A 15,215-nucleotide genomic window follows, 5' to 3' on the forward strand; every position below is an offset into this window, starting at 1 on the left:
TAGCGCCGCAATGGCGTTATGAAGGCGGGATACTAGTGGGAACAGGACCTTCAACCCCGCGTTCACTTCATGGCCATGTCTAGCCTTGCGTCGGATTTCGGACACGCAGTGCACACATGATTCGTTGATATTGACTCGGTCTCCGTCTCGTTCTCACCACTCAGCGTTGGCTGCACTTATCGATAGCTGTGGGTGGGTGCATCACTGGCGGCTGGACTGCTAAAGCGTCGGTAGGGATAATCAAGTTCACAGCTGTGTAGTGCAAACATCACTTAAAGGAATTCACGGCATTTATCCTGTGGCTTATCGCAGCACAGCTGAAAGCCTTCGCTACTCCCAGAGGTTTCTGCTGTCGATTACATCTTCAATAATAAGGTACTAGGTACGCTTGGCGACTGCAGTCCCAGGAGCCTAGGCAGTACAGGCAGCATTTTACCAAACTGTACTCCGGCATTTACGACTTGCCGATTGCGATTCTGTGCCGCAGATCAACCCCCATGCCTCTGATTATGGTAGCGGATTGGACCGGTCAGCGGGTCTAATTTCAGCATGCATGTAGGATTAGGCTGCAGTCTTCGCCAGAATTGGCGACTTAGTTGCGACGTACACTAGGCTGCACTCAAACAGACAGGAAAAAGATGTGGGCCAAGTTCTCAGCTTTTACAAAAGATCCATTGCTCATGCCGAGGTTTCCCTTCATGAGATCTTAAATATCGGAGCCCAGGTGCGATTCAGCTTCCCCAGTACCCATGCTCCCTGTTTTCCATCACCAACCAAGAACACGGAATGAGGAACCATCAGCAGCCGAATTTGCCCCAGAGCAGAACAGCCAAGGGAGGTATATCGATGGATAAGATATGGGCTGAAGCCGCTGCATCATTTGAAAGCATCTGTGGAGAGTCATTGACGCGAGGTGAAGTTCAGAGTTTTGAGGATGTTCAGAGAAGAATTGAGAAAACTTGCGAGAGGGCTTCAGGTTCAGAGTCAAAGCCAGAAGACAAGTGGGACACTGCGAAAACGGTCGGACTCAAGTCGTTGGAATACTTGAAGTTGCTTGTTGGAGCTGCGGCCCAAGCTTCATCTCTGGTATGGTTTGAATGCCTGAACGACTGCATCACCTGTTCAACATTGACTCAATATTTGTAGATCCCCATACCTCCTGTGGCAGCAAGCATTACTACAACAGCGCTTTCCTTCGTCTTTGATATCCCTCAAACCATCAGGGGCTACAACAACGCTATTGATAGCGTCTTCAGCGAAGTTTCTTCGGCACTGTCTCATTTTTAGATTTACCGATCTGTGGAAAATCTTGATCCGTTGCTGGTTGAGCAAATCCACCTGGTTTTGGTTAGTTTCGTCAAGATCTGCGCCCATGTCGTCAAGTATCGCCAGAGTCGCAAACGCGACCGCTTCTGGGAGCAGACCAAGCTCATCTTGGGCGAGAACTCGGGTTTGAGCGACGAGATGGCCGAATTCAAGGGGCTTCTTCAGGGTCAACGTGACGTTGAAGGCACCGTGACGCTTGCTGTGGTTGCAGAAACGAGGAAGGACATAGCCGTTGCACTCGAGAAGATTGTCGTTTTCGGCAAGATCGCCGAGGAAACGCATCAGACGGTGCAAGAGACGCAGAGGGGCGTGCAGTCTCTGAATGACGACTCAGATCGCACCAAGACTCTGACCAAGATTCGCGATATTCTAGGTGTGCTATTGACGGTTCACCTTGACACGACAACCACGCAGACATGCGTCGACCTCGCCAACAAGTGTCTCGACAACACCGGTTCATGGATCTGGAAACATAATGCATACCTCTCCTGGACTGCGGGTAAAGAGAGAGACGTGCTCATCGTCTCTGGTCCTCCATCCTCTGGCAAGACGTCAGCTTGCGCTCAAATCACCAAGCGTCTGGAGGAGCAAAAGGACCGTACCTACGTCGCGCATTACTTCTTTCCACCGAGTGCTAGAAAGTCGGATGACAACAAGAACTCCGTGCAGTCTGCCTTGAAGTACATGGCTTTTCAAATTGCTCGGGTCGATGCCACGGTACTGAAGACGTTGGGCAAAGCCTGCGACACAAAGCCGGCAGTCTTTCGCTCCTCGACAAGCTCGGACCTGATTGATCTGTGGAAGGAACTCAACATTGGGGCGGCTGGTTCGGGAGCCACATACTATTTTGTGTTTGACGGCGTCGAGAACCTACCTGACGCACAAGCTGGGATGCTGCTGGACTTTGCTTCCGACTTTCAGCTGGAGCAAGAGTCGGCCGGGCGGGCGCGTCTACTGATCAGCGGCACGAATAGCTTGTTTGACAAGAACGCGAATGTCAGCGGAGCGCTTCGAATCGACATGGAGAAGCACAACCAAGACGACATGCGCATCCTCATTCAAGATACGCTCAACAAAAATGGAATGCTGCAAAGCACGAAGCCAAATTCTGAACAGGAAAGGGCAAAGGCAAAGATTCTCGAGAAGATACCTCCGAAGGTTGACGGAAAGTACTCACTCTTGCGCTTCGAGTTGGACAGGTTGATGCGACAACTGAGCAAGCGGACTGCAATTCAGGAGCTCGACGAAATGCTTGATCAGACAATGAGCAGCCTAGAAGCCGCTATCAAAGACCTGGAGCGCTCCTTGACCGCAGACGAGATTTCAGAGCTCAATGAGTTGCTGAAATGGGTCATGTACAGCCATGATTACATGTCTTTAGCACAGCTTGAGGCCGCCATGGTAAGTTTGTTCGTGTTCGAAGTAAGACGCATAGACTCATGCGGATTATAGGTATTGACCTCCGACATTGCTTCACTGACGTCCCTCGAGTACGTAATTCGGACCAAATGCTCGGCTATACTGAGCATTGAAGATGAATATTACGTTTATCTCCAGGACGGAGTGGAGGAATATTTGCAGAAGGTTGACACCTCTTCCGGACAATCGCAACAGTCAACGGGAGGATCGACCATCAGTATGACTATTTCCATCAACAATGTCGACCAAGAGCTTTGTGGAAATTTCCTGTGGGACCTTGCGGACATGGCAATTCGAAATAAGTTCAAGTTCAACTTCGACGGCGAGGCTTTCAACCCAGCGCACAGCAGCAAGAGACCTCTTGCCGTTGACGAGCTCGAAGCAAACTACACCATTGTCACTCAGGCTTTCAAGTACTTGAGCAACGAGCCCACGGATGCGACACAGAATGTTGGCCGTTATGTTGTTGAATTTTTACCGTACCACCTCAATCGCGTTCGCGAGCTCGAAGACGAGGACAAGGGAATGCTAAGAGATGATCAGCGTTCAGAAATTGGCCAGGGTCTGTATAAAATCTTCAAAGACGACACAGTCTTTCAACGCCACATCAAAATCTGGCAGGATATTGAGTGGTCTGTGGACGAGATGAGAGCCATCCAAACGTGGCTTATGGACTCCGCAGCGGTGCGAAAGGTGGATAGGAAATGGCGTACGGCTGTCCAGAGGGCTTCCAGTCCTATTACGGGCTACTTGAATGAATTGGTGAAGACGGTGTTGCGGGGCCTCTTGAGACAGAGGAGCTGGCAAATGTACAACGCTTCAAAATGGCTGAAACGCTTTATGGAACTGGTAAGTAATCCGCAACTAGCCAATCTCCATTCAGATCTGTATATTGACGTAAGTCAGGACCAAGTTCAACCCGCGCCGTCCCCAATATCTCCAGACGATTCCAACGAGGAGAAATACGAAGTAGACTCATACATTGCTTCTCTTGAGGGTAATCTTGACTGGGAAACCACAAACAAATGGTGTCAAGATGTACTCGGTCTGCCAGACACTGATCTGGACTCTCTGTGGTATGAGGGTCTGGCCAAGGCCGCATCGGCAAAGAATGACTATGAGGCGGCAATTTCGCTATATAAGCGAGCTATCGAATGCGATAATCCGAGCTGGTTGTGCTACCGTGAACTCGGGGTGGTATATGACTGCCTAGACTTGCAAGCGGACGCCATCGCACAGCTTGAGATTGCTCTAGACAGAGCAGCGCAGGACAACGCGCACCCCGAGGGAAACAACGTGGAAATTGTCACAATGCATATCATGCTGGCGGGAATTGCTGTGAAGATAGACAACGTGCGTCAAGCGGCGACCCACTATTCAATTGCTTGTGAAAGCAAGGAAATATCACAAGTCATATGCGGCCAGATAGGTCTTCTCCAAGCGACCTTGAGTCTCGCTGACCCTGCAGAAGTCATACAGGTGTTGGAGAAGATCTTTTCGAAGACTGACCAAGAGTTGGCACTTGAGTTTTTCAGATCGGTGATGCTTGAGGATGGCTATGATTCCCTTATTTGGGGCGTATTCCGCTCAGCCAAGGAGGACTCAGGTCTTCTCAAGGAGATCATGAAATCGATGGAGTCCGCCACTGCGATCCTTCACCGGAGGGATGCCAACAAGATGTCCAGTGTGCAATACGTCGACGATGAAATCAGGGGCATGTTGTTGTATTACCAAGGTGTAGGAGCTTACAACTTTGGGGTCTCGACTAATGGCAGAGATCCGACAGAAGAGGCCATACGGCTTTGGACGGAAAGCAGAGACTTTCTCAAGAGATGCGGCGGACCTAGCGCGCTCAGGGCGCGCTCCAAAGCTACATCAGCACTCTCGAACCACTATTTCGAGAAGTTATTGGACGAGGGGTTGCAACATGACCACATGGAGGCACTAACCAAAATGGCGAAGGACGACTCTGAGGTTACAAACATCGATATGGAATCTACTGGACTTTTGGGAGCTCTCTACGCGCGGAACAACGACAGGGAAAGCGCCCGAGAGGTTCTCCGACATCGAGTCAAGGAAGCTTTGCAAATTCTTTCGGACGACATTCCCGAGAACGACTGCGTGGGTTTCGATATGCTCTTCCAGAATTTCTTGCAATGCCATGATCTAGAATACGCTGCCGTCGCATTGTCTCTTCTCATCCCACCGGACACCGTCACTGTGGCCCTGCAATTCAGTCCTGAGGACTTGAAAGACGTCAGACCAGAGGACAGGCAGCGGGTGTTGGAGGTAGTAACCACTTTAGCGCACGACATCATCCAGGCTACAAGGGCTCAGGTTCCGGATCTCTACAAACAGTACCAACGCCTCGATGCTGCCCAAGCTTACTTCGAGGATCTGGTTGCCACAGCTGAAAGCAAGGATAACGACAAGGACAACGGCAATGTAGAGACACAGAACGCAGCCGACGGCGACAACCAACCTACGCCAAACGGAGATGTGGCCACTTTCCACGCGCATTCTTTGCTTCGAAGCAGGCTGTTTGACCCTGAGATCGAGATCTACATGACGAACGTACGATGGGGCGCTCATTGTGATGGTAGTAGTCCCGATGGAAAGAAATGCACCAATCTGGCGAACCGAGACCAGAATTTCTTTCACTGCACGCACTGCGCCAATCGAGACTTTTGCGAAGAGTGTCTCGCTCGATTGCGCGATCCTGACTCTGACTCGAGGGTCGTCTGCAGCCCAAAGCATCAGTGGTTACGTATTCCTCCCCAAGGAGACAGCTTGTATTTCGGGGATTTGGCCAAGAGAGTCCGAAAGCCTTCGGTGAAGGCCATGGAAGGGGACGACAGTGTGTTCATAATAACTCCTGCTGGTGATGAGGAGTGGATCTCAGTGCAGGCTTGGCAAGACGGGTTAGTGAAGGAATGGAAGATTTCACAGGAGGAGTTGAAAGGCGACGGAGGACTGCCACCCCCGCCTCCGCCCCCGCTGGAGGGGAATCACTAGAAGTTGGAATGTCGTTAACGTGCGGACGTTTTGTAAACTCAGATTTTCGATGAAGCTTATACGTCCCCGTCGATACATGCAACCTAGTGTTGAATTCATAACGTCGTGTCTGATCGAATGACTTATCGCTCAAGTAGAGGGGGTTATCTCCCCACCGGCCAGGCGTCTGGCAACTGCACTGCAACTTCCCAAAAATGATACTTCGTGTAACTTTTAAGCTCAAATCAACAACCAGTATTGTACATGCTAACCACGTCAAGTTCAGTAGAAAATCGTCGTACAAAATGTTTGCGTGCCGTTGTACCGCTAGCCGCGCTTTCGTACTAGCTAATGTAAATGCCACATTCTCTGCCTTCGGAGTTTCGTGAATCATATCTCGCCTCCCACTGATGACTTAGATAGCTCAGAGTTTGGGTTTCGCCGCTCAGAGTTTGGGTTTCGCCGTGGGCGTGACCGTGGCTGATGCGTAGACTGTCGTGACCAAGGTAGTGCCTCCTGTTTCCTGGACGTCCACGATGCAGTCGCCCTTGGAACCTAGCTGAATCTTGGCGCAATCCTCGTCGGTGAGCTTGGAGGTAAGCTTGATGCACAGATCGTCAAAAAGGTCTGCATTTTTCCCACCCCTTTCTGCGCAAAGGGGTATGATGCCATGGACGTTTTCGCCGTTCGCGTCCGCGCAGCGACATCTAAATAACTCTTGAGAGAGGGCGGTGCTACATATGGTGAGTCAATAATGCTCTGGCGAGGAAAGTTTGCGAACGTACCTGAAGAAAGCGGCAGCTAGTGTGAGTGCGGAGGCCTTCATTTTGCTGGATTACACGTGGGAGTGATGTCGATTGTTGAATGTTTTTGGGATCTCTATTTCGGAGAATAGCTTCAAGAATGCAAGAAGTAGACAAACAATGTGGTCAAGAGGCTGGCTGATGAAAAGGGCCTTGCATGACCAGCGGCATGGGCTATTTATCATTGATGACGTGGAGTAGTCCGGTAGACATTCATCTCCGGAGAACGGGAACGGTGGATACAGCCCTACCAGCTACCTGACGGCCTTGAACAGCGTGCCGACGTCGCAATCAATGGCGCAGCGAATTTACAATAAAATCCGCGTTACTGACTCAGTAAGGGCCATCAAGAACGCTTCTAGAAGACAGCCTCCCAATGTGAAACAGGACATGCCCTGCTGATGCGAAACCTGCTCCCCGACTTTAGCCAGCTTGGAAGGCCTCGTGCTAAATAAAGCAGCCTTGATCCCAGTTCGCATTACTGACAACTGCGGATGAACTATCTATCACATTCCAACCGTTTTCTCGGCTCATCTTGGCGAGCGGTGCCTTTCTTCAACCCTACGATACTCGTCAGACTTGCCTAATTATGCGGTGCGCAGCCCGGATTGTGGGGTTTGACAAAGTGGCTCCTCGAACTCTATTTTCATGTCCTTTGCCGAAGGCAGCAAAGACTTCAGAACATCGCAATGTGCGTAAAACAGTGGAGCGACCTCAAATAAACTACAGTGAACTTTAAAATACTCACATATTTTGCTTTTGCCGGATTCAAATAGCAGCTTTCGGGACGCCAATCTTTCCCGCTTCGCCGTCATTGCCTGTGACTTCACAAACGGCTCGATCTAGTCCCCTAGAGTACAAGTTCCAAGCAAACTCGAATTACCTCATCCGAACCCTTACTATTTTGTGTTGGTCTGATATTACTCTACTTGTCTGGTGTGCTGATCATTGTGGGGCCGGGGAAACCGAAAGTTTGGTCTGGCTCAGTCGGTATCTGTAACACACTCAGGCTCAGGGGCAGCCGACGGAATAGTGAGCTCTGAGCCAGGTCTCTCTAAGGGTCTTACGAGCGTAATGATGGGCATGCAGCACACCATCATGTTCAAAATATCGAAGCCGGCTTCAGACTTTTTAACATTAATATTGAATTCTAGTCTGGCCGCTCACGTGTCTAGGCAACCTGTTTCTCTGCGATTGTATTCCGAGTCATCGCTCACCACGCAACTCTAGCAATCGGACCTCGTGGGAATAGTCCTACAGCCAGCTTTCGAATCTCGTCCATGAACAAGATGCCCAACGCCAAAGGCACGGGAATAAGCCAGAATTCAATTGGAACGGAAGCTGTGCCGAAAAGCTTCTGAATCCCGGGAACTTCGGTAACGAAAATCGCGATCGCGAGACTGATGATAGCGCTCGCAATAAGCCACGGGTTTCGTCTCTCCTTGGTGATCGGATCTGCCTGAACGATACTGAGTCTCCGGTTGCGAACCGCGAGGATATTGCCCCACTGGAGGAACAACAACGTGACAAAGTAGACGCACTGGCCGGTTGCATTGAAGTTGGTGAGCTCATCGAGGGTGTACCCATGGTAGCCTTCAGCATAGCCTTCAAACAAGAAGAAAAGCTCATGAATTGGGAAGCCGGCGTACTTCCACATGTAGAAGAAGAACATTGAATGCGCGCAGACCGTCTCCATGAATCCCGTGAAGAGGTATGCTTGCGCGTAGATCTTGAGATTGATGAGGTGATCACGCTTGGCATTGCGAGGGGGTAGAGAAAGCAAATCAAACTCTTGCTTCTCCATGATGAGCGACAGAGAGAGGAACAGGTCGGTGAAGACGCAGATGACTATCATGAGAAAGACGCTCAACGGTAGAGGAACTCCAAAGAAGACGTTAACGAGCACCGGCCAGATCTCAGACCAGCTGCCTGCAGGAAGAAGATACGCAATGACCTTCTGCAGATTCTGAAAGACGAGACGTCCGAGACGAATGGCTTCGACGATGGAGTCAAACTGATCCATGAGAACAAGATCCGCTGCCTCAATCGCAACATCACTGCCTGTGACGACAGCTACGCCGACATCAGCAGCCCGAAGTGCCGGAGCATCATTGACACCGTCACCAGTCACCGCAACCACATTCTCACGGTCGCGAAACTCATTGACGATGCGCAGCTTCTGCTCAGGAGTCGTGCGCGAGAAGACAATCTCGTCGTACTCGCAGACAATGTCCCAGTCTTGTGCCATCAGACGAGCGATGGAAGCTCCCTCGAGAAGGAGACTGCGGCCGTTTCCAGCAAGGCGCTCACGTCGAAGCTCTTCGGCTGTGGGCGTCATGCCCCTCCTGATGGTGTCGAAGGTGTCGGGCTCCGATGTGGTGAAAATGCCAATGTTGTGGGCTATGGCGGCGGCAGTAATGCCGTAGTCACCAGTGACCATGAAGAATCTCGCCCCAGCACGCCGGCAGTTGGCGACGGTGGAGGCGGCCTCCGTCCGGGGAGGGTCGATGATACCCAGAATGCCCACAACAGTGAGGTTCTCCAAAGCTTTCATCGCAACTTCGTCGCTGAAGGCATTGGTTCCAGGAAAATGAACAGTCTCCAAGACTTTCTCGCAGATGACCACAACTCTCTCAGCGTTGCGAGAAAGCTTGTCCTGAATTTCTTTGAATGACGTCTTGGCATTTGCGCCAAGGGCCTCGGTTGATTGTGTTCTCCCCGACCAGAAGCTGGAACAGGCTGGCAACAAAACGTCAGGTGCCCCTTTGACAAACATGCGGAAATAGTTGCCCTTCTCCGCGGCACCTTCGTGGACCAGTGTAAGCATCCACTTGTTCTTGGAGTTGAATGGAATGGAGAACACTCGTGGGAAATTCGACACGATCGCGTCCCCGTCTCGGGCTGAGGCAGCAAACTTGAGGACAGCTACGTCCGTGGCGTTGCCCTCGGCTATTCTCTCCCGAGGGGGTAGATGCATCGAATCTGCTCCGAATGATGCGTCATTGCATAGGAGGGAAGCTTTCTGTAGCATAGAAAAGATCGCATCGGGCTTCTCCGTGTTGAGAGCTTGGTGCACAACGTCAGGTGAACTGAGGAGCTGGTCCACGAACGCGACAGAGTTGACAGTCATCTGATTCTGTGTCAACGTCCCAGTCTTATCAGAGCATATGACATTGACGCAACCCAAAGTTTCAACAGTAGAGAGACCCTTGGGGAGGATGTTGACCGCCTTCATCCTTCGGACGACCATCATGAGTGTCAATGCGACAGCCACCGGCATGCCCTCGGGGATAAAGGCGACGACGCAGCCCATAACATTGTTCAACATTTGAACCAGGTTCATGTACGAAGGGTGATCACGCTTCAGCCAAGCGATCCAGGCCACAAAGATCAGGAGCGCCAGGATGACTGTGAGAACGACGATGATTCGAACGAATCTCCAAATCTCCTTTTGAATCAGTGTGACCTTCTCTCCGACGTCTGTTGTAGCTCGAGCAACTCTTCCCATGACCGATTGAGCACCAGTCAAGATCACAACACCGATGCCGTGGCCGTTTACGACGGTTGTGCCCATCAATGCAATATTACGACTCTCGAGAAAGTTTGGGTCGGTCGAGTCGATGGCGCCTTCGACCTCGTCGGATTCGCCGGTGAGGACGCCTCGATCGAAACGGATGTCGCCTGAGTGGGAAAGAAGTCGAAGATCAGCTGGGACCTTGCTGCCGGTACGCAGGTGAACGATGTCGCCCTCGACAAGCTCCGATGCGTTCATTCGCTTGACGGAACCATTCCGCATGACGAGTGTCTCGGAGGGAAGGAGGTTGGTGATGGACTTCATGGTCTTCTGAGTGGACCAGTCTTGAAAGGCGGAGAAGCCAGCCTGGAGAAAGATGACGATAAGGATCAAGACAGCCATGGCAAGATTCTGGGCGGAGGGAGGATCGCTCAGGGGTTTCCAGCAGATGAAAAAGATGATAGCGCCGATCCAGAGAACGGAGCAAAAGCCACCAAAGACGTAGACGAAGAGTTTCTTGAGGTAGTTTGTCTTAGGCTCTGGGAGGGTATTGGGTCCGTTCTTCTGAAGACGAGTAGACGCTTCGTCTTCAGGAAGTCCTTGATCTGGCGAAACGCCGAGTTGCTGGCAGACCTGAGCACCAGGAAGGGTATGGAAGTTGAGCTCAGCAAAGTACTCATCGTCGCCTTCCTTGGCCGCCTTGAGGTCAGGCTCTGCATTGGCAGCAGCGTGCTGGGACTCGGAGACATGAATTGAAAGAGTTCGATAGCCGATTTGGATACCAAAGTTTTCCGAAGTGCTTTGTCGTCGGCGCCTGGACATGGAGCTAGCAGCTGAGTGTGCTGATCGCGGACGGCCGGAACTCTGGTTGTTGGCCGGTCTTCCTCGACTTTGATGTCCCGTCTCCTCGTCACCGCGAAAAGATATATGAGCGTTGTGACTCCCGCCAGGGCGAGTGTCTTCTGTCATTTTCTTGGAGTCTTCCATGGCAATGATGAGAAATAGGCCGTACAACAGCTCGACGTCAAGTGACGAGAAAGGCGATGCACGCAGGGGCAAAACAAGGGATGCAAAGAAGATGCAATGCAACAGTATCTGTTTCACCGACAATCCAAAATTTCAATTCAAATTTTTATATGCTGAAGCTCTTGCAATTTCGTCTTGTGCAGGCGGCCTCTTCCAGAACGTCACTTACACGAGCCCTGAAGCGACGGGGGAGAATGCCAAGAGAAAATGCCTCATACAAAAAGGGGGATGCGCCCTTTCTCCCTTTCGGACGCAAAGGACATTCATTACGTTAAAATTACCTACAAACTCCAATTTCCCCATGGGAAACGGGCGCAGAGTCCCCCAGATAATAGCAACGCCGTACCAATCGTTTGCCAAGAAATCTGACGCCTGGTCATCAACACCAGATATGGCAAACCGAGCATCATGATTGTTAATCCCTCAGCCGAGACATCACATGGAAAACAAGTCGGTGAATGCGTTCGGTAATACGTATCCATGGGCACTTTTGTACTCTGGTCGTTGAGCTTTAAAATAGGGCCAGGAATCGTGGCTTTGGGACGAAAATCCTGATCCAGCACTTCACTTCGTCTTTGCCTCCCTCTCCTCCACGCTTCTCATGCCATTCTCCATATGAGTCCGACAGGCACTCCGGATGCAGCCTCAAGCCAGTCATCAGAGGCCTGGGAGCCTTCCAAGCAACCCGGTGCTGTCGCAGCCGCCCTCTGCGTCGCCTTTGCGTTGTTGATCGGCCTGGGCCTGTATATGTTTGCCTGGAAGAAGGTGATCATTCATCGCCGCCCATTCCTGCCGACATCCACGCCACAAAGGATGCCCCAGAACCAGTACCGGCTTCCAGTCTCAATACCGCTCACTCGGTCCCGCACAATTCCCGCGCCAACCAGACCTCCGTTGGCCAAACTTGCTCACAGCAAGCTTGATACAGCCGCCCAGCTCGCCACAGCGACGACGTGCTCAGTCTGCCTAGATGACTTTGCTGCTGGAACTGTGGTAGCTCAGCTACCATGCGGTCACATCTTCTGCTCTGAGTGCATTGAGCCATGGCTTATGAAGCACGCAGTCACATGCCCACTGTGGTAAGCTTGGTCATCAACTCTCACACAATGACTGCTGTGCTCACACCGGTACATAGCCGGGCTCATTTGAAGTCTGATTTGCGTCACTAATGGCTGGATGTAAACAAACAATACATTTATTGTCCATTTTCTTAACCGAAGGTGAGAATGTGGCACGTTTACATCGGCAAGTTTTGATGGTGGATACGATAGCTTATACATAGGCTTCACTTCATGCCCGTGTTAATTGACCAATACATCTATCAACTTGTCAAGCGACGTCACACCAGACTTGAAGTTTTCTTCAGGTCGCCGTCGGGTTATATTCCAACCAAGGGTGACGCGTTGAAAGAGACAGCTCTTGCTGTGCGTGTCCTTGCTGTGCGTGTCCTCATTTTGCAGGCTGCTTCGAGTCGAGGAAAGTGGTTGTTTTTACTGGACTCTTGGCAGAAGAACTGTGAATCTCTGGTCATTACTGGTAGGATTTGTCTCTATTTCAGTGTGGGTTATCATGCAGTTCAAGCGAAGAAATCACGTGGTAGCCCCTAAGTCATGTACATATATAAACTCTTCCCGTATTGCTTCTTGCAGTGCGATCCTACATGCATGCATTTGGCATATCAGTTGACTTTCATCGGCGCTAGGTCTCAGAAATCTCCAGTAACGCTCTCCGTGGTCGCTGTGTCAATGGATGAGTAGATGCTATTCGACTGGTAGCACTGTCTAAGACTCTGAGTCGTCAACTCTTCTCAGGTACCCGCAACGGTGGTTCTCAAAGAGATGGTCAGGCTCTTGCGAAAGGTTTCTGCCGTTTGAATCACCTCCGTAGGTGTAGATGATCTTCAATTTACATTGCTTACGAGCAATACGGTAGCCCAATAAACGGTGATGTTTACATATGTTTAATTATACGAAGCCTGCAGCTTACACAGACCACCGCTGTCATATCACGCGAACAATGATTATTATCGAAAGAGGCCAGTCCAAAAGACTAGCAGAGAATTTTATTCGGTGACTCTTCGTTGCATCCGAGAAGCCGAAGACATCTGTGTATGTACAGGAGAAATCATTTACACCAGAATGGTCAAGAAAGTGTGCCCTTAGCCGTTCAGCCACCTTCCACGCGCGGGTCACTGAGCTTAGACCGGTGGCCACGGGAGTCGAAAAATGGCTTATTACTGTTTGAATGAGTGTCAGCATCAGTTGAAAGAAGGAAAGGGATGCACAGGGATACTAACAGCAGTGCCGGCAGAGTTGAAGGTGGAGCCGATGGGGCCGACCTTGATGTTGGAGAAGATGACGGTGGAGTCGGGGGCCTGGGACTCGACGTCGGCGGGGACACCGGAGCTGGTGCTGCAAGTGCCGCGAGCGGTGCCGAGGCCGGTCTTGTCGGTGGGGTAGGTGGAGTCGAGCCAGAGCATGTTGGAGTGGTGCTGTAAGAAACATGTTAGCCAAGTGTTTCTTCCTCATAAACAAATGGTGGGTTTTGCAACTCACGTCATCCCAGACAGACATGACCAGAACCATACCCTCAGAAAGAGCCTTGCCCATCTGAGGAAGACCGCCCTTCTGGGTGAAGACATCCTCGTCGCCGAAAGCCTTCTTCTGAGCAGTGCAGAAGCCGGGGGTGATGGAGTTGCCGTCGACGCCGGCGATGTCAGACTTGGAGTTGGCAAAGACCTTGCCGTCCTGGACGTAGAAGCGCTTGATGTCGGTGAGGGCGCCGCCGGACTCGACGAACTGGGTGACGACGGTGATCTTCTTGGAGGTATCGATGGCGAACTGGGAGCCCTTGCCGTAGAAGGAGGTGTTGCCCATGCGGTAGCTGTTGAAGTCGCAGCCGTCGGGGTCGCACTGACCGGCGTAGCGGGTAGTGCTGTAGGTTCCGCCGCAAGCGTCGCCGGAGCAGCTCTTCTGGCCGATGGTCTCGCAGGGGTGCGGGGTGTAGGCGGTGGAGACGGAGTTGGCCTCCCAGATGTCCATCTCGGAGCAGCAGGAGCCCATGTTGCCGACGCCGGCGTTGGCGTCGTTGGAGGACGGCGTCCAGCCCTCGACGTTGGCCTTGCCGTCGATGAACTTGAGGTCGCGGGGGCACTGGGAGTCGCAGTATCCGGTGCCGTACTTGGCGCCGGCCTTGTTGGTGGGGAACTTGGCGACACCACCGTCCGCGTCCATGGAGACGAAGTAGAGGGCGCCGTTCAGGCCGCACTGAAATCCTAATCAGTTTTATACTCATTGTAGCGGGGTGTGTTGAACTTACACCAAGGTTGGAGACGTCGACATCAAAGGTGAACTCCTGGCCGAGAAGCTTGAACATCTCGTACTTCTCGCCAGCGCTGTCCATGAGGTACATGCGAGAACCGATGTTCTTGCTGTAAGGACCCTGCTGGACGAACTTGAGGCTGAGGGAGTTGCCCGTGGTGCTAGCACCGTAGGTACCGGAGTAGTCGGCGCCATCGAGACAGCACTTGGAGGCACAGTCCTCGCCAGTGCTGCAGATGGAGGTATCCCACTTGTTGCCGGTGTAGCAGTTTGTGCTGCCGCTGGTCTGGTGAGTCCAGCGCCAGTTGGCATCGACGGTGATGGCTCCGTTGTTGGTGGTGCAGGAGCCTCCGGCAGCGCAAGTGGACCAGGTGAGGGCAGGCTTGGTCTCAGTGTTGAGGGTGCAGACCTGCTGCGCGCGGACAGCAGCCGCTAGGGCCGCGATGGCGGAAACCTTGGTCAACATGGTGGTTTTGGTTTAAGCGGCAAAAGGTTGGGAGTTCAGTCGATAAAGACGGGACGAGGAGAATAGAAAAAGAGTGGAAATATTCAGACGGTCTGAAGAAAAAGAGTGAATGGCAGGGCCAGAAAAGAATGTCCGAGTGGCTTGGGATGAGGAGGGGAGCAAACCTTTAATTGAGGGGATGGCCTCGGCCAGCTTATATAGACTCTCGAAAACTGTTTCGAAGTGCCATTCAAGGTTAAACTATCATGAGATGGGCGCTGTGCTGTTGGACTGAGCCCCCTCGCTCTCTCTCGCATGTCCCCCCGAACACTCTAATCTCCGGCCAGGGGCTTGTCAGGTTCCTCTAA

The 15,215-nt window shown here is 51.9% G+C and overlaps 5 protein-coding genes across 5 annotated transcripts; 2 read left to right on the forward strand and 3 right to left on the reverse strand.

Annotated features, from left to right (window-relative positions):
* Positions 1-786: 786 nt before the first annotated feature.
* Positions 787-5,760, forward strand: CGGC5_v010248 (uncharacterized protein; the record flags this gene model as incomplete). The annotated part of the gene is made up of 5 exons (XM_066152293.1): positions 787-1,086; positions 1,147-1,248; positions 1,288-2,727; positions 2,779-3,594; positions 3,652-5,760. 5 exons carry the CDS (start codon positions 787-789, stop codon positions 5,758-5,760), a joined length of 4,767 nt encoding a protein of 1,588 aa, XP_066008525.1.
* Positions 5,761-6,184: 424 nt separating this feature from the next.
* CGGC5_v010249 (uncharacterized protein) lies at positions 6,185-6,565 on the reverse strand (the record flags this gene model as incomplete). The annotated part of the gene is made up of 2 exons (XM_032035096.1): positions 6,185-6,473; positions 6,525-6,565. 2 exons carry the CDS (start codon positions 6,563-6,565, stop codon positions 6,185-6,187), a joined length of 330 nt encoding a protein of 109 aa, XP_031885719.1.
* A 1,190-nt stretch (positions 6,566-7,755) lies between these two features.
* Positions 7,756-11,043, reverse strand: ATP1A4 (Sodium/potassium-transporting ATPase subunit alpha-4; the record flags this gene model as incomplete). Its single annotated transcript, XM_032035097.2, has 1 exon — positions 7,756-8,214. The coding sequence occupies one exon, from the start codon at positions 8,212-8,214 to the stop codon at positions 7,756-7,758; it is 459 nt and encodes a 152-aa protein (XP_031885727.2).
* A 654-nt stretch (positions 11,044-11,697) lies between these two features.
* On the forward strand, positions 11,698-12,251 carry RING1 (E3 ubiquitin-protein ligase RING1; the record flags this gene model as incomplete). Its single annotated transcript, XM_066152294.1, has 2 exons — positions 11,698-12,161; positions 12,218-12,251. The coding sequence occupies 2 exons, from the start codon at positions 11,698-11,700 to the stop codon at positions 12,249-12,251; spliced, it is 498 nt and encodes a 165-aa protein (XP_066008415.1).
* Positions 12,252-13,315: 1,064 nt separating this feature from the next.
* Positions 13,316-14,868, reverse strand: GUXC (putative exoglucanase type C; the record flags this gene model as incomplete). The annotated part of the gene is made up of 4 exons (XM_032035098.1): positions 13,316-13,318; positions 13,379-13,573; positions 13,638-14,348; positions 14,401-14,868. The coding sequence occupies 4 exons, from the start codon at positions 14,866-14,868 to the stop codon at positions 13,316-13,318; spliced, it is 1,377 nt and encodes a 458-aa protein (XP_031885726.1).
* Positions 14,869-15,215: the final 347 nt, after the last annotated feature.

The sequence above is a fragment of the Colletotrichum fructicola genome (genome assembly GCF_000319635.2).
Source record: "Colletotrichum fructicola Nara gc5 chromosome Unknown KSG_Nara_v1_contig05, whole genome shotgun sequence".
Lineage (NCBI taxonomy): Eukaryota > Fungi > Ascomycota > Sordariomycetes > Glomerellales > Glomerellaceae > Colletotrichum > Colletotrichum fructicola.